Source organism: Trachypithecus francoisi, unplaced genomic scaffold (genome assembly GCF_009764315.1).
Source record: "Trachypithecus francoisi isolate TF-2019V2 unplaced genomic scaffold, Tfra_2.0 Lachesis_group1, whole genome shotgun sequence".
NCBI lineage: Eukaryota > Metazoa > Chordata > Mammalia > Primates > Cercopithecidae > Trachypithecus > Trachypithecus francoisi.
Genome location: NW_022681454.1, coordinates 62,742,427 through 62,760,834, shown reverse-complemented (window position 1 = coordinate 62,760,834; position 18,408 = coordinate 62,742,427). Strand labels below are relative to the sequence as shown.

The 18,408-nt window shown below is 36.9% G+C and overlaps 1 protein-coding gene across 5 annotated transcripts in view; it reads right to left on the bottom strand.

The window, feature by feature from the left end:
* JCHAIN (joining chain of multimeric IgA and IgM) overlaps positions 1-18,408 on the bottom strand; it is a 30,935-nt gene continuing 12,527 nt past the window's right edge. For 2 of the 5 annotated variants that reach the window (XM_033214509.1, XM_033214508.1), the window contains exons 2-5: positions 10,948-11,027; positions 6,628-6,751; positions 1,665-1,745; positions 1-995 (exon numbers count right to left, since the gene is read on the bottom strand). In XM_033214509.1, the coding sequence (XP_033070400.1) occupies positions 785-995; positions 1,665-1,745; positions 6,628-6,751; positions 10,948-11,011 (480 nt within the window). In that variant the 5' untranslated portion in view covers positions 11,012-11,027 and the 3' untranslated portion in view covers positions 1-784. Of the gene's footprint in view, positions 996-1,664; positions 1,746-6,627; positions 6,752-10,947; positions 11,028-11,205; positions 11,225-11,376; positions 11,396-11,726; positions 11,746-18,408 lie in introns of those variants that run through there. The other 3 variants (XM_033214512.1, XM_033214507.1, XM_033214511.1) reach the window with 3 other exon arrangements.

The following is an 18,408-nucleotide window of genomic DNA, read 5'->3' as shown; positions in this document are numbered from 1 at the left end:
TATGCTTATGAATCTATTTAATTGCTCAGACTGTGCTAGAGAATATGTACCAAGAAATACATATATTTCATAAGATTCAGTTACAAAACGGATGGTTTCAAATGGGAATTTCTTACACTAACCTGATTATGAAAAAAAGAAGTCTGTATCATCTGCTTCCAAGTCTGTTATGTCCAAATATATTTTTAATTATGCATTTATTTAGCTAGTTTTATAAATATTAGAGATTTCACCTTAAATTATTTTTGTAAATAGTTTTAGAACATGTTTTCCGATTATTATTTTCCTAATGAAGACATATATTTGACCTATGTTTATACACATATATTCTCTACACAGTGAAACATTTTTCAAAGAGAATAGTAAAGAAAATGCGGAAGCTCTGACTCTCCAAGGCAAAGGCAAAAAAAAAAAAGAAGGGGGGGGAAATGTGAGGAACATTTTATTACACCTCCTGATTTTTACTCCTTGAGTTTTATTTTCTCCCCTTGTTTATTTGTTTAATGCTAGAAACTGTATTCCTAAGGAAGCATACCTCTTTCAGGTAAGCATGATAATTGGCAGATTTTGATACTTAGAGTGTGAACATATAATTAAGAAGTGATTACCTAATAAAGATAACAATGTGACTATTTTAATTATTTTGGTGGCAGGGAGTTGGTTTTACATCATCCAAAAAAAAAAACCCTGGTTTCAAATTCATTGGTAATCAATATGCAAACTTTCTGAATCAAAATGGAGAGCCTCTCAAGAAAAAGAGCTATGCAGTCAGCAATGACTTAAATTAGTCAGGATAGCAGGAATCTGGGGTTAAGGCTGTTTTCACCATTTTGGTCTCACCACCATATGTGAATGGGACCACAGCTGTGTAGCACTTGTTTCTGTCATAAGTGTAGCAGGTCTCTGTAGCACTGTCTTCATCACAGATATTGCTCTGGGTAGCAGTAACTATCTGATTATCCAGCTCCACTTCTGTAGGATCACATTTTTTACAGCTGAAAAGCAAACATATGCATTAGACAATCCCCTCAAATGCTGTCTCAAAATGCGACTACACATTTCAATCGAAAATCAATTAGTTCTTGCAGCTCTGACGTGACAGCAAAGGACGACTCCTTTCAGACATAAGAAGCTCTACAATACAGAAGAGCTTATGGGATTTTCCAATCTTTAATATATATTAGTTGAAAATAAGCAATATGATTAATGATGTGATAATATGATTATTTTATCTATACCACACAGCAATTTCTACCGTGTTAGGCTTATTCCCAACTGTATACCTGTTTAAACAAGTTATTTATAGTGACAAGAAAGGGAGAATTTTTCTAAAAAAATTGATGTTGGAGTCTGTCATTTCCAAAGAAACACCTGCCTGTTCATAAGATCAAATCTACTTATTGAACTATTAAGAGAAATTGGCCTTTCTATGAATGCCAATATGTTTTTCTTTAGAAAAAATGTATAGCTAAATTTTATCTGTGACAAAGTTTTATGAATTTATGATACCTAATAATTAACATAGGAATTAATGTATTCAAAAGTTCAGATTATATTTGTAAATGTTTATACTCCAACATATTTTGAAAAACATTCTTACAAGGTTAAAATTAAAAGCTATTAACTTCCACATCTATATTACTATGGAAAAAAATATATCTTACAGGTCAGACAAATGGTACACAAATTTGGTTCTCAATGGTGAGGTGGGATCAGAGATATTCTCCCTGTTGTTCAGAGGAACACTAAAAGAAAATAAAGAAAACAAAGTTAAAACAATGAAATACAGATATTGTTGTTTTTGGTAATAGGTATACTGCCACTATTTCATCAGAACAGTACTTATCATTGTATTTAGTACTCTATAAGCACTCTAGAGTAATACCATTATTCAGATGTTTTTGGTAACTTGCTATGTTTTAAATATGTCTCATTCAAAATAAACCTCACAGCAACTCTGCTGTCAACTATCTTTGCTGACTTGGCAAATTTTTGCTTTTCCTTTAAAACTCAACTCAGGTTTTACCTCTGTAATAATTATATTGATGTTATCCTCACCCTTCAACAAACTTCTTCCTCTGCAGTCTCATTAATGCTCATATATATTTATTATATTGAATACCATATCATAGTTGCTTGTCTACAGAGTGGTTGCTTCCCTGGGCTATGTAAGTTCCTTGAGGTAAAAACATTTATGTATTCCCAGTGCCTAGCTAGGTATGTGGCATATGGAATATGTTCAATATTTGTGAAATGGACAGACAGATATTATTATCCAGATTTTAGAGGAGAGGAAGTCATAAATAGGAGAGGTTAGTGGTCCACCCAAGTTCACACAAAAATTAAGTAGCAAAGCTGGAACTTTTTCATTGTGATGTCCTGTGAAAAATTAGATAATGATTGTCAACAAGTTGAGGTGATTTCATTAACTTTAAAATTTTTTTCATGTAAGTCATCATTCCTTCTCATATGCACCCCTCCCTACCAAAAGGAACAACAAAAAACTTGTTTCCTAACTCAGTATTTAGCAATATTATCCAAGCCAGAAACCTGATTATCATACCTGAATCCTCCCCCGTCACACATCTACTCAATCTCACAGTCCAGTTGATTCTAATTATTTTCATGTGTGAAATCCATCCACTTGCCTCTCTTCTCATTATTACTGCCTTAATTCAGGACACCACTATCCTCTCCTAGATTATAACACTGTCTTCCTTTTGTCTTGACCCTTTCAAAGCACTGGTCACATTATGGCCGAACGTCCTTTCTAAAATGCAAACTTAATTTCCTTCTCTGCTTAAAACTTCTAGCGTCTCTCCACAGATAACAGGGTATCCTCAAAATAGCATAGAAGGCACATCCTAATATGCCCCTAACTCTCCAGCTTCATCTCTCACAATGTCACGCTCCAAAATGCATGCCAGCTGTAAACAATCACTTGCAGTTCCACAAATGTACCATGCTTTTCTCATCTCCCATCTTAACAATAACAGTTCTAACATATAATAAAGGTTACAGTGTGCCTGGTACTATGCTAAGCATATTACGTGATGATCTCATCTAATCCTCACAGCAATCTATTTCCTTTTCCTGGAATGACCTGCCCCACCTATTAATTCTCTCACTCCCCACACACATTTAGCCAGCAAACTCCTATTGAGCTAACAGCCATCATCCATCCCACCACTTATTCCAAACACCCTTTCCTGCCTCCCACTGCCACCCTTCTCCTCTCCCTGAGGATTGGACTGGGTACCCCTCCTCAGTGCTCCTATAACAACCCATGCCCGTTCCTATCATAGCACTTACAATACAGAATTGTAATTGCCTTTTTAATTGTTTAAGGTTTCCCGTTAGACTATAAATTCTCTTAAGAAATGGACTGTATTTTAAATAAACTGTTTTATCCCCACCGCCAACCCTTAATATTTGGCAGTTACTAAATAAACATTCGTTGAATGAATGAATGAATCTATTCTTAATAAGACTGTAAAGACTCTAGTAATATCAGAAAAAGCTTTAAATAATGAGAAAGACAAGGTAATAAACATTTTTGAGAGGCTACTATAAGCCAAACACTGTTCTTTTATGAATTATTGTATTTAACCCTCACAATCCTATAAAGTATATGTGTATATATTCACACATACATACATAATTATCCCTTTTTTTAAAGTTTAAGAAAAAGACTTAGTTAAGTAACTTGCCCAAAGTCACATCATTTTAATAAGTAATGGAGTTGGGAATAATACCATAATGGCAGGTATTATTGTTACCTGCATGATGGCTCATGCCTGTAATCCCAGCACTTCGGGACGCTGAGGTGGGTGGATTGCTTGAAGTCAGGAATTCAAGCCCAGCCTGGCCAACATGGTGAAATCCTATCTCTACTAAAAATACAAAAATTAGCCGGGAGATGTGGCACGCACATGTAGTCCCAGCTACTCAGGAGGCTGAGGCAGGAGAATTGCTTGAACCTGGGAGGCTGAGGCAGGAGAATTGCTTGAACCCGGGAGGCAGATGTTGCAGTGAGCCAAGATCATGCTACTACACTCCAGCCTGGGCAACACAGTGAGACTCTGTCTCAAAAAAAAAATAGCTGCGCATGGTGGCTCATGTCTGTGCTTTGGGAGGCCAAGGTGGGCAGATCACCTGAGGTCAAGAGTTTGAGACTAGCCTGGCCAATATGGTGAAACTTTGTCTCTACTAAAAATACAAAAATATTAGCTGGGCATGGTGGTACGTGCCTTTAGTCCCAGCTACTCGGGGAGGCTGAGGCAGGCGAATTGCTTGAACCCAGGAGGCAGAGGTTGCAGTGAGCCAAGATCGCAGCACTGCATTCCAGCCTGGGTGACAGAGGGAGATTCCATCTCAAAATAATAATTAATAATAATAATAATAATAATAATACCATAATGGCACAGCAATGGTAACATACTTTCAGAAATCAGAACAGGGAAGATCAACACATCAGGTAAAGTGTCATGAAGCATCTAAATTATCTGATTTCAGTAAACAATATAATATAAAAAGAGTCATTTCATAAAATAAAAAGATGAATTAGAAGATCATGGAGAGCCATTTAAAAAAAATCTCCTCCTGGAGGTTTAAACATAAGATAGACACTCTTCAACATGGCTTAAGTGCCAATGTTATGTATGCCATTCTTTCCAATTACCCACTACTCCAGCTGTTCTATCCCTAACATGAAGCTATGTGGGCAGGATCTCAGTGGTCAAAGAAAACCTGCCAGAGGAAGTGATGGCTGAACTAAGACATGCACATTGAGAAGGAGTTAACTAGGCTAAGAGGGGTGGGACAGAGTTCTTCAAACAGAGGAACTAACAGGTATAAAAGCACTGTGAATGTGGGGAAATAGAGACATTACAGCAGTCCTGAATTTATTTATTTATTTTTATTTTTTACTTTTTAAGGAAGTCTTGCTCTTGTCCCCCAGGCTGGAGTGCAGCAATGATGTGATCTCGGCTCACCGCAAACTCCGCGTCCCGGGTTCAAGCAATTCTCCTGCCTCAGCCTTCCGAGTAGCTGGGATTACAGGCACCTGCCACTATGCCCGGCTAATTTTTGTATTTTCAGTAGAGACGGGGTTTCACCATGTTGGCCAGACTGGTCTCAAACTCCTGACCTCAGGTGATCTGCCCACCTTGGCCTCCCAAAGTGCTGCGATTACAGGCGTGAGTCATCACGCCCAGCCCCAGTAGTGCTGAATTTTTAAACATAAAGTAAAAGAAAAGTGGCAATGGATGATCTTGAGAGTTATGCTAAGCTTTGTAGGTCAGGCCGAGGCATTTGTAATATATCCTAAGATCAATGTTGGGGAAACCATCACAAGGCTTTTAAGCAGGATAGTGACAATAATTGGCACATAGATTAGGTGAATAAATAATAGTAAATATTTTTTAATATGTCCCAGAAATATATAAGCTCTAAAAGGAATATTCTCTATTTATTTTTACAATAATCCTATGAGTTAAGCATGACTTTTTTCCTCATTTAAAGATGAAAAACTTGAAGTTCAAAGTAGATAAGTAACTTGCATACAAGAACACACAGCTATTAAGTGTCCCAGACAGAACTTAAAACAAAATTCTTAAACACATTATACTTTTCCCATTGATTGAAAGGAATGGAATGCCCTGTTCTCTTTCTATAGGAGATTTGATTGGGGAAAAACTATTAAGGTAGGAGTGGTTTACAAGGAAAACTTACAACTGATTGGATCCAATAGAAATCCAATTTCTCAAACAGTATCAGCATTCTTGCTATTGAAAAAGAGCTATATAGCATATAACTCTGGACTGTGTGTGAAACGAAATGAATATCTGAAATCCAATCTAAAAGTGAGATCGAATCAAATTAGTTAATGTGATCAGTCTGCCTTATCTCGATGCAGACATCTGATTACAGTGTAAAAGACTCAGTTATCTATATATGGTACAAAATAAGACTTTAGTGTTATCTGCAGTTTCAGTTTGAACTGATCAAGGGCAACTGAAAGTTCTGATTCAAATTGAAATAACTTGGCCAGGCGTGGTGGCCCAGGCCTATAATCCTATCACTCTGGGAGGCCAAGGCAGGAGGATCGCTTGAGCTCAGAAGTTCGAGAACAGCCTGGGCAACATAGTGAGACCCTGTCTCTAGAGAAAAATAAAAAATTATCCAGATGTGGTGGTGCATGCCTGTAGTTCCATCTACTGAGGAGGATCACTTAAGCCTGGGAGTTCGAGGCTGCAGTAAGCAGTGATCTTGCCACTGCACTCTAGCCTGGGTGACAGAGTGAGACCCTGTCTCAAAAACAAGCAATCAAAAATAAATAAATAGAAATAACTTCATATAACAGTGCATGTTGATGACTAGATAACAGCCTTTGTTTATAATTTGATGTAGCCCACTGATTTTAGATTGCCTGTAATCTTTCATTCTTACCTCTAATTTCAATAAAATTGCCTCAAGTTCATTCACAAGATTCAATTCTTTACTCATGTAAAGTGCTACACAGCAAAAAGGGGAGTAAAGATGTAGGTACTACATTCAAACAATGCTTAGTGTCAGAAAGTATCTCTGCTTAGAACAGGAAAAAAAGGAATATGGAATGCCACATACATAATTCGGATGTTTCTCTCCACAATGTCCTCATTAGGATCTTCGGAAGAACGGATGATCCTAGAAGTAATCCGGGCACACTTACATTTGTTGTCAACAAGAACAATCCTTTCACCTTCTTGAGCTTGAAAGGTAAACGTATTACAAAGAAAGGAAAACAAATGTCAATTTATATATTTTGCATTGAGTTATTTTATCTTTCTTGCCTGCAGAAAAATAGTTTTACGGTTGGTTTTTCTCAACTTTATCCATTTGTTCTCTAAGCAGAATCTTACATCACAGTGAAGGAAATCCAAAAGTACTCTAAAAGGAATTTTCACTTTTTTCTTGAACCAGTGTATGGGAATATGGGATGAAATAATTCTGATTTTCACATCCTTCCTGAACTCTCATTTGTACTTAAATTTTTTTTTGTATAAATTGTATTATAGTTAAGAACAGGCATGTTTTCCTCCAAGATAACCTTATTTTGTATGACTTTTAAATATTCTCTACCACAATTATCTGCCTTTTCATAACAGATTATCATAGTACATAATTCAATAAAAAATAATAAAGACTATATTTCTTATAAGAATTATTTTTAGCAGGGTGCAGTGGCTCATGCCTGTAATCCCAGGACTTTGGGAGGCCGAGGCAGGCAGATCACAAGGTCAGGAGTTCAAGACCAGCCTGGTCAACATAGTGAAACCCCGTCTCTACTAAAAATACAAAAATTAGCCGGGCATAGTGGTGAATACCTGTAGTCCCAGCTACTCGAGAGGCTGAGGCAGGAGAATCACTTGAACCTGGGAGGTGGAGGTGGCAGTGAGCCAAGATCATGCTACTGCACTCCAGCTTGGGCAACAGAGTGAGAGTTCATCTCAAAAAAAAGGAAAAAAAAAGAATTATTTAAAAAGAGTATGTATGACATAAAGTGCTATAAATTTGCAAAAGCAATTTAGAAATATTATGAGGTACAATCTCAATTGAATATGCCTGTATACAGAAAAAAATGAATAAATGAATAAATACACATATGACCATTAAAGCCTTAACTTTGAATATCAAAATTTATTGTCTCATCTGAATATTACACAAAAAGGTCTGATAAGTTGTTTGTTTGTTTGTTTGACATAGTGTCTCACTCTGTCACCCAGGCTGGAGTGCACTGGCAAGATCTCAGCTCACTGCAACCTCTGCCTCCCGGGTTCAAGCGATTTTCCTGACTCGGCCTCCCAAGTAGCTGGGACTACAGGTGTGCACCATCACGCCTGGCTAGATCTTTGTGGTTTTTTTTAGCACAGATGGAGTTTCACCATGTTGCCCAGGCTGGTCTTAAACTCCTGACCTCAAGTGATCCATCTGCCTCGAGCCTCCCAAAGTGCTGGGATTACAGAGCCACCGCACCCAACCTTGATAAGTATTGCAAGGAATAAACAAAGGAAATTTTGTATCATCTGGATTTGGACTAACAGGTTTTATTTTAATTTTCTATTTTTGAGACAGAGTTTCACTCTTGTTGCCCAGGCTGCAGTGCAATGGCGCAATCTCAGCTCACTGCAACCTCCGCCTCCCAGGTTCAAGCAATTCTCCTGCCTCAACCTCCCAAGTAGCTGGGATTACAGGCATGTACCACCATGCCCATCTAATTTTTGTATTTTTAGTAGAGACCAAGTTTCACCATGTTGGTCAGGCTGGTCTCGAACTCCTGACCTCAGCTGATCCACCAGCCTCGGCCTCCCAAAGTGCTGGGATCATGGGCGTGAGCCACTGTGCCCAGCAAATTACCTGATTCTAAAAATTCAATAATAGCTTTACATAAGTAATGCTATTAAATAAGAGTGCTAATTAATAATAAGGATGATGCTGGCCGGGTGCAGTGGCTCACACCTGTAATCCCAGCACTTTGGGAGGCCGAGGTGGGTGGATAATGAGTTCAGGAGTTCCAGACCAGCCTGTCAATATGGCGAAACCCTGTCTCTACTAATAACACAAAAATTAGCCAGGCATGGTGGTGCACACCTGTAGTCCCAGCTACCAGGGAGGCTGAGGCAGAAGAATTGCTTGAACCTCAGAGGTGGAGGTTGCAGTGAGCTGAGATTGTACCACTGCACTCCAGTCTGGGCGACAGCGAGACTCCATCTCAAAAAAAAAATAATAATAATGATGATGATGTTAAATATGCTGTATTCGTATAATTTTAGCTAAGTGACCTTTAACAATTCCTCTCATTAAGCCTCAACTAAAAAAAACACAGATTTAGCACATGAATTCAAGTTATAAAGTTTAAATGATCAGATAGTTATAATTTTAACTGGAAGTCTGTTCCTGAGACGATTCCCAGAGCAGAGAGAACCTAATGCAGTATTTCAGTCTTAATGATAAGAGCCACTACAAAAACATTTTAAGACCATTGTTATTGTACTTGTAATTGTTTGAAGCACTTTATAATGCATTATTACACCATTATTCATAAGTTCCTAATGAATCTTCTGACACAGTCTGTGTAATATTGGAAAGAAACATTATGGAGTCAATTCAAGGTAATGAAATAACTCATTAACATCTGAAAAAGGTAAAATGACCTAAATGATGTCCTCTTTTCTACTTGTGTATCCATGACTCTTAAATGTTTTTTCTCAGTGAAACATAAATAAGCACATAACGCCTGACCAAAAATACAGATTGTTGAGGAGTGACTTAACTATTGAGTCTTAAATAGAAAATGTCTATATTCTATTATAGCATATAATTATTTCCTTACCAGAAACCTTGGAAGTTAATATATAAAAATATTAGGCAGCCTAACATCTATCAGAAATACATAGCTGTCAGAAAATTTACAAATACTTTCAATTCACTAAGACTTAGAGTCTAACATTTGATCTCACCAATAGGCAGTATTTTTCCTAACAAACCTGATATTAGGGACTGTGCTTTACTTTATTCCAAGAGCATCTGACACATAGTAGCTGTTCAATGAATATGTGTTAAATGTAATTCAGTTCAAACAAATAAGAAAATAGATTTAACAACATATGCTAGATATGACCATAATGAGTTTACTAAAAAGTGATTGCCTTACACAAGGCAGAATAGGATAGTAGGAGTGTGGGCTATAGGGTCAGATTGCCTGGGTTCTACTTACTCTCTTGCTTGATGTATGACTTTGGTAAGTTATTTCACCTCTGTAAGACTCAACTGGCTCAACTGTATGTCAGAAGTAATAATAGTATTTATCTTCACGTGGTTACTGAGAGAATTAAACGGAATATTATATGTAAAGGAATTAGCATGACACCTAGAATATCATATTCAGTAAGTGATAGCTATTTTATATACAGATGGTCCCCAGCTTACCATGGTTCTACTTACAATTTTCCTACTTTATGATGCTGTGAAAGTGATATGCATTCAGTATGCTCCTCAGCTACAATGGGGCTACCTCCCTATAAAGTCATTGTAAGTTGAAAGTTGAAAATATCATACTTTTGATATTTTCAACTTTCAACTTTGTAGGGTTTATAGGGAAATAGCCCCATTATATATATCATATATTTTTAGATATGTACATATACTTATGTTGTACATCCTTTAGTAATATTTTATATTTTAAATCATTAGAAAGTTATTCTTGATGCTAAATTAGTATTATATATATATATAATGTCTATTCCTAATCACATTTCTGTCATTATTTGTCTTGAAATAAGAACCACAGACTCAGTGATAGGAACAATCCAGACAAATTTTAATGTGCCCTTCTAAATGAAAATTATTTAATATTGTACCTCTAAATTCAGAATGTATTCCATTTTCTGAAGTTGTTTGAAAGATCAATAAACAAAATAACAAAAGTTCAGTCATCAATTTATAGGCAACCTGTATAACATTAAACATTGTTAAAGGGTCATAATAAATCTGTGGGCTCAGATCCAGGAAAGCTGTTAAAACCAATACCAGCCTCTTTGGGGAAACAAAATCCCAATGCATTCCATGTTGTATTTACAGTAATTATTATTTCACTTCTCCAGAATATTAATTTAAGAGACTCAAGGGAAGGATTATAGATTTTTAAGATTCAATGTGGACATTCATATAAGTAGGACTATCTGTAGTTAGCTAATTTCTTATTCTCTAGTTTGTAGTAGGCAAATAACTAAGAGAAAAAATAATTAAAAGATTCTTATCTGTGTAAAGTCAACTGCCATAGAAAGATGAAAGCATGTTAGAAACAGTAGCTGGCCTGCTGGCCAACCAAAGCATAGGCATAAATGTTTAAAACTGAAAAACAGATCTGTCCTATATTTTTCCTTTGATTTTCTAAATATCACATACCTTTTACATGAACAGCCTTAACAAAAATGGCCAGGACTCCCCAGAAAAGCAAATGGTTCTTCATCTTGACTTCACTTCTTCTGAAAAACTGGAGCAAAAAAAGTCAGGGTTAAGGTGTGTGATCTATAAGGAGTGTGCAAATGATGGTGCTTCTGCTTTCTTAAAATAACACTCCAGGCAGCTAACAAACTAAAAACAATCACAACTGTGGTTGAAGTCTGCAGTTTAAATGCCGAACTGGAAAAATGTATGACTCACATTTAAGTATTTTCTTGCAAAGCATCAAAAAACAAAAAAAACCGTAATTTGATGCAATCATTTTTATTTTGCATTTACACTATATAAATGTTTAAACCAGAAGACTAATAATAATTTCCCAAAGAAGGATTCCATTAAGAATGTTGAAATAGAGACTTTCCATTTTATTACCTAGATATGTTCATATCAGTCTTCAAATCAGATATCTGACATCTGCCATGCCTAGAATAATAAATGAGGTGAAGTGAAGGAGGAGAGATGAAGGAAGGGGAGAGAAATGAAAGTCCTTTAAGGTCCCAAGTGTATCTTATGTTAATTTTTTATACTAGTCCTTAATTAACCAAGCTACCAGATTTAAATATATATTTTGTATATACCTTACAAAATATGTATGTTGTATATTCCTTACAAAATATATACATTGTATATTCCTTACAAAATATATGCATTGTATATTCCTTACAAAATATATACATTGTATATACCTTACAAAATATATATTTTGTATATATTTTGATTACTTTTAGTTATTTTATAAGCTGAAACATGGAACTGGAATCAGAAACTGGTAGATACTCAGCTGGGCACAGTGCCTCACACCTGTAATCCCTGCACTCAGGGAGGCCCAGTCAGGTGGATCACTTGAGGTCAGGAATTGGAGACCAGCCTGGCCAACATGGTGAAACCCTGTCTCTACTAAAAATACAAAAATGAGCTGCACATGGTGGCGAGCGCCTGTAATCCCAGCTATGCAGGAGGCTGGGGCAGGAGAATCACTTGAATCTGGGAGGCAGAGGCTGCAGTAAGCCGAGATGGCATCACTGCATTCTAGCCTGGATGACAGAGGGAGACTCTGTCTCGAAAAAAAAAAGAAGCTGGTAGATACTAGATAAATAAGTTGCCATATTTTAATTTGATAACATTAAGACAGACCTTGTGTCTAGTTACAGCTTTCAGAATTGTAAACCCGTAAGATGATTTGTATTTGAGATGCCTCAACAGAAAACTGAATCCCTGCAGCATTTTGTGTAAAAATTTTTTCACTTAATTAGTGTCATTTTTTTCTAACTGAGCTTTTGGGGAGCACCCCCTGCACTCCCACTCCAACATGCTAGAATTTCCTCTCTCTTAGGCAAGGTTGGTTCCAAGAATATGCTGGTTACACAACAGCATCAAATCTGTGTTACTTTTGGTTCTCAGCTCTAATTTTTGAAGTGACTCCTAGAATTTTAAGAGGTAATTAGGAGTACTTCAGAATCATAAGTAAGCCAAGCTGACTTCAAAGCTAGAAGTACGAAATGACAGGATGAAAGAGACATTAAAGGCTAGCCCATGATTGCACTTCTTCAAAGAGTATGTATTGAAAGTCTGTAAGAACAAAGTGCCAGGCACTATCACATGCAATATTACTATACTGTCAAAGTTTATCCTTATGTTAATTTCTACTATCAGTAGGACTTAGGAACTACTTGAGTTTAGGGAAAATATACTGGCATCACATGAAGAGTTTATTAAAAAAAGAAACAGACCTGAAAGCACATTATTTTAGTTTGTGGTCAGGATGTCAAAACAACTATCAACCACCCTAAAAGATCCTCACCCCCAACTGAAGTTTCTAAATAAATGACTTATTCAATTACTCAAAAAAAAAAAAAAGGGTAATTAATAGTGAGCTAGATACCTTTTTAATTCTTGAAAAATAAACTCAAGGCTAGACTGCCTTCCCAAAGCAAGTTGGACAAATCCTTGGGAACAAATTAAAGCTTCTCCAAAAGTTTCTTTTCTTATAACAGCAAAGATTGTTTAACTCATAATTACTAACCTAAGAAAAGCTCTGTATTTGATATTTTCATTCTTCCATCCTTGCTTTTTTTTCTTTTCTTTTTTTTTTTTTTTGAGACAGAGTTTCGCTCTTGTTGCCTAGGCTGGAGTGCAATGGTGCGATCTCAGCTCACTGCAACCTCTGCCTCCTGGGTTCAAGCGATTCTCCTGTCTCAGCCTCCCAAGTAGCTGGGATTATAGGCATGTGCCACCACGCCCGACTAATTTTGTATCTTTAGTAGAGACAGGGTTTCTCCATGTTGTTCACGCTGGTTTTGAACTCCTAACCTCAGGTAATTTGTCTGCCTCGGCCTCCCAGAGTATTAGGATTACAGACATGAGCCACTGCACCCAGCCAATCTTGCATTTTTATATTTTGATTATGTAAACTATAAATCTAAAATAAATTGTGTTAATAAAAATAAGGTGTGACACATTTGTTATTAGAAGAGAATTGCCTATGATGGCAACATGGGATCTGGTCTAGTGTTTTGCCTTGTGTGCTCTAGGGATCATCTGACTAGAACCACTTGTAGTACTGGTTAAAATATAGATTTCCTGGCAACACTCAGAATTTCTGGAGATGTGTCCTTGGAATATATATTTTCAAAAAGTATCCCAGTTGATTCTGATGTGCATTGAAGTTTGCAAACTAATGGAAAAAAAGGCTGGCCTGGAGCAGGAGGTAAGGGGGTGCAGAATAACTAGCAGCATTAACTATTTATGGAAGAACAAAAGGTTAATAAAGGTAATTTTTAAATAAATAGTCATACTGAAAAGTTAGCTGTAGTTTGTATTTGCTTATAATTCTGTGCCATAGGTAAGCTGTTACATATTCTTTTTATAATTAACCTACTATATACAAATGCAAGTTCCAGTTTAATTTTTAAACCATTTCTTTACCAGTTTTAGTTATGTTTTTGCCACTAAAAAAAATGTAAAATGTGAATAGTAGAACTCTTTACATGTGTGTTAAGTGATTGAGAACTTAACCATGTGTTCTAAATTCTTAGCAAAAAAAAAAAAAAAGGCTTCTTTTTCTATGCTTACATTTAAGATTTGTGTAGTAAGATATTCAGTGATAGACTCAGCTGGATGAAAGAGATCTTAAAGGTAATTTAGTCTCACCTTCATGACTCAAATTTTTTTTCAATATTCTATACAACTAAATTCAGCATTTATTTGAAAATCATCCAAAATAGTTGGGTGCTTCACTCCCTGTGGACACAGCTCATTGTATTTTGGGATATTCAAACTGTGACAAGACTTTATTCTCATGGAACACAGAGAATATTACTCCCTGTTTTCCCCTTGTCACAGAAGGTGACTCCTTCTGGGTCTCTTGCTAAATTTTCCTCTGAATATTGAGGGCATCAAGGCTTAATTCTCATCTTTTCTATTCTCTTAGCCTCTCCCTAATTAATTTTAACTTATTCCATGCCTTTAAACATAGGGCACACTGAGGACTCTCAAATGTATTACTTTAACTTTGACCTTCCCATTGAGTTCTAAATGCCTATGTCCAACTTTGTATTTTATATCTCTATGTAGCTATCTAAATGAGTATCTAAAACTTAACCAGGTAAAACGGTACTCTTGATGACCAATCCACCCTCACACTCACATACCAATCTCTTTCTGTCTCAAGTTTTCCCCCATCTCAGTAAATGGCACCTCCATCAGTTACTCAAGCCAAAATCCTCTTCTTCGGTTCCTTTCTTCTCCTCTCCCCTACATCCAATTTACCAGCATGACCTGTCCGCTTTCTCTCCAAAACATGTCCCAAATTCATCTGATTCTCTCCATTTTCACTACCAACCTAGTCCAAGCCTCCATCCTCTTTCCTAGACTACCATAATAGCTTCTATAATTAAAAAGTAACTTTTCCTTTCCCTCAGCATTGGTGACTAAGGCACACAGATCATAAACAAAAATGACTAAGTACCACAAATCTAAAGCAAGCCAAATACTTCCTCCAAGGTTTGTTAAGAGGCAACAAAGCCAAACACAGTGGTGCATGCCTGTAGTCGCAGCTACTCAGGAGGCTGAGGCAGGAGGATCACTTGAGGCCAGGAATTGAAGGCCAGGCTAAGGAAGATAACAGTAGTTTTCAATGTGTAACTATTATGTACCCATAAAAATTTTTTCTAAAAAGAGGCAACAAAACTCAATCTACTTCCATCAACCATCACTCCACCACTCCCATACACTCCCATCTTGTCTTTAGAAGACCAGAGAGGGAAGAGGGGGAATAGCAGCAGCTGTTACCTTGTTGAAATCATAGTGTTTGTAATAAGAGACTCCCACACACATATCCCACCTCGCTTCACCCTTGGGGCGATTTCCTCTACCCAGATTCAAGTGACGGAGAGTTTCAAGAAAATCCCTCAAGAGATCAGGGACCTTAAAAGAAGGGGAGATTGAGAAGCAATATAGCATAATAGTTAAGAGAAAGGGCTCTGAGCCTGACTGATTGGGTTTATTCCCCAATTCCACCACTCTGTAGCTAGGTAACACTGGACAAACCTTGAACACATCACTTAATCTCTCTTAATTTCCTCTATCTGTAAAAGGGGGAAAATAACAATATATGCTTCATAGGATTGTTGTCAGGGTTAATATTTATTACATCTATTACATCATGTGAAGAAGTTAGATCTTGGCACACAGTGTTATATAAGTACTAGTTACTTATTATTATCATCACTGTCATCATTATGTCTTAACTCCTTGTGGAGTTACAGAAAATGCAGCTACCAACTGCAATGAAGTTTGGGGAAAGCATTCCTAGGAGAACTTGACATGGTCCCTTGGGTTGTGGATGTGTAGGAACATCAAAAATGATACATGATCATGCTGTATAAAGTATATATGAAAATATCCAGTTTCCAACTTAGGATGGGTGAGGAGGAAGTACACTTGGAAGATATGTTAGCTTTATTTGTAATAGCCTTAAGCTGGAAGCAGTCTAAATGTCCAACAACAAATTGGATAAACAAATTGTGGCATATCCATTACCCAATAATAAAAATGAATAAGCTACTAATAGATACAATATGGATGAATCTCAAAATAATTATTCTCAGGGAAAGAAGCCAGATAAAAATTGTTTTAAGAAAGTACAGGCCGGGCGCAGTGGCTCACGCCTGTAATCCCAGCACTTTGGGAGGCCGAATTGGACAGAACACAAGGTCAGGAGTTCTGCCCAATTTGTTTCCAGTCTCTCCGAAATCACTGTCCTGCATTGCCTAATGTCTTGAAAACCAGTGTTTCTTCCACATTTTCTCACTCATAGGTGGGAATTGAACAATGAGAACACTTGGACACAGGATGGGGAACATCACAGACCAGGGCCTGTCGTGGGGTGGGGGAAGGGGGAGGGATAGCATTAGGATATATACCTAATGTAAATGACGAGTTAATGGGTGCAGCACACCAACAAGGTACATGTATACATATGTAACAAACCTGCATGTTGTGCACATGTACCGTAGAACCTAAAGTATAATAATAATAATAAAAAGAAAACCAGTGTTTCTTAAATTTTGTCATTTTTTTCTAGTTGGTTCAAATGGCAGGGAAAATCTCCACTGTTAATTCCATCTTGTTTAGCATTGGACACTTGAAATTAAGAGTGAGTTTGAGATACAAGCTTTTAGACTGAACTAGACTTTTAAAAAATGAGCATTAATATTTATAGTAGTTTTACAATCACAGCAAATAAACTAGATTTTTTAATAATGAAAAATATTTTAAAATTATGGAATCTTCTTAAAACATTGTCCAGGCCGGGCGCGGTGGCTCAAGCCTGTAATCCCAGCACTTTGGGAGGCCCAGACGGGCGGATCACGAGGTCAGCAGATCGAGACTATCCTGGCTAACACGGTGAAACCCCGTCTCTACTAAAAAATACAAAAAACTAGCCGGGCGAGGTGGCGGGTGCCTATAGTCCCAGCTACTCGGGAGGCTGAGGCAGGAGAATGGCGTGAACCCGGGAGGCGGAGCTTGCAGTGAGCTGAGATCCAGCCACTGCACTCCAGCCTGGGCGACAGAGCGAGACTCCGTCTCAAAAAAAAAAAAAAATACATTGTCCAAAGGGCAAAGAAAAATTCAATTACAGTAACTGAGAGGCAATAATTGGACAAAAATATGGTTTCATGTTATAACTTATTAAACTGTTCACTATTCCAAACTCTTCTCTAGTCTTACCTGCCACAATTCCTTGTCCACTTACCATGAAAAATGATCTTTTCAAAAGGTAAATCAGATCATATCTGATTTAAAACCCTCCAGTGGCTTCTCATTACACTTAGAATAAATTCAGAGTCATTAGCCTTCCTGATTTTCTGCAACTCCCCCTTCAACTCAACACTCTCCAGCTACTCTGCTCAAAGCCTTCGTATTGTCTTAGTCCCTCTGCCTGCAACAGTTTCCATAGCCTTGCATGGCTGACCCCTTACCACCAAGTCTCAACTCCAATGTCATCGCCTCAGAGAGAACTTTTCTGGCTGATAATCATCCTGACCAATCACCAATCACTATCATATTGCTCTGTTTTATTTTCTTACAGTTTTTATTAGTTTGAAATTCTTTAGTTTACTTAGTTGTAACTGTCTCCTCCTCGTTAGAATAAAAGCTCCTTAAGAGCGGCACTGTCTTGTTGCTTACTTCTGTTTCCAAGAACAAGCGCAGGATTGCCTCAAGTATATTGATTGAATGAAGGATGAATGGAGAATGTTTTTACAAGGAGTTGAAAACTGCCTCTGAGTTTCTGTCTTCCAACAATATTAGTCTCTTTTGTGGATAGGCTCCATATTGTCAATGTCCTATTTTAAGAGTAGTATCTAGATACATATTCAATAGTCAAGTGTTATCTGGCCAGTACAAACAACAGCCGAACTTAAAATTTTTCAATAAATGCCACTTAAGATGATAATATCTCTTTTTTGGCAGCTATGTTACACTATTGGCTTCAATTAAAGTATACAATCTCATTTAAAAAAAAATAAGTGTTTCTATAAAGTAATGACTTTCCCATATTTGATATTTAAACAAGTTAGGATTTTGGCATGAGATTTAGCATTGATCCCTAAGTTTTATCTTGCTAAACTCAGACCAACATTACAATGTCTTAGATTCTTTTTTAATCCAGAATCAGAAACCTAGCACATTAGTTATTTCTCTCAGCTTTACAGTATCTGCAAACTTGACACATGCCATCAGATCCTTATTGAAGTCATTAAGAAAAATGTTTAATGGGATAGTGCTTAAGACAGACTTTTGCAGCATATATCTGAAGTCCTATCTCCATCAGTACCAGTCCATTAATAAGCACATTTTGGGTACAGCAATTCATCTCAAGTTAACTCATACATCTGTACT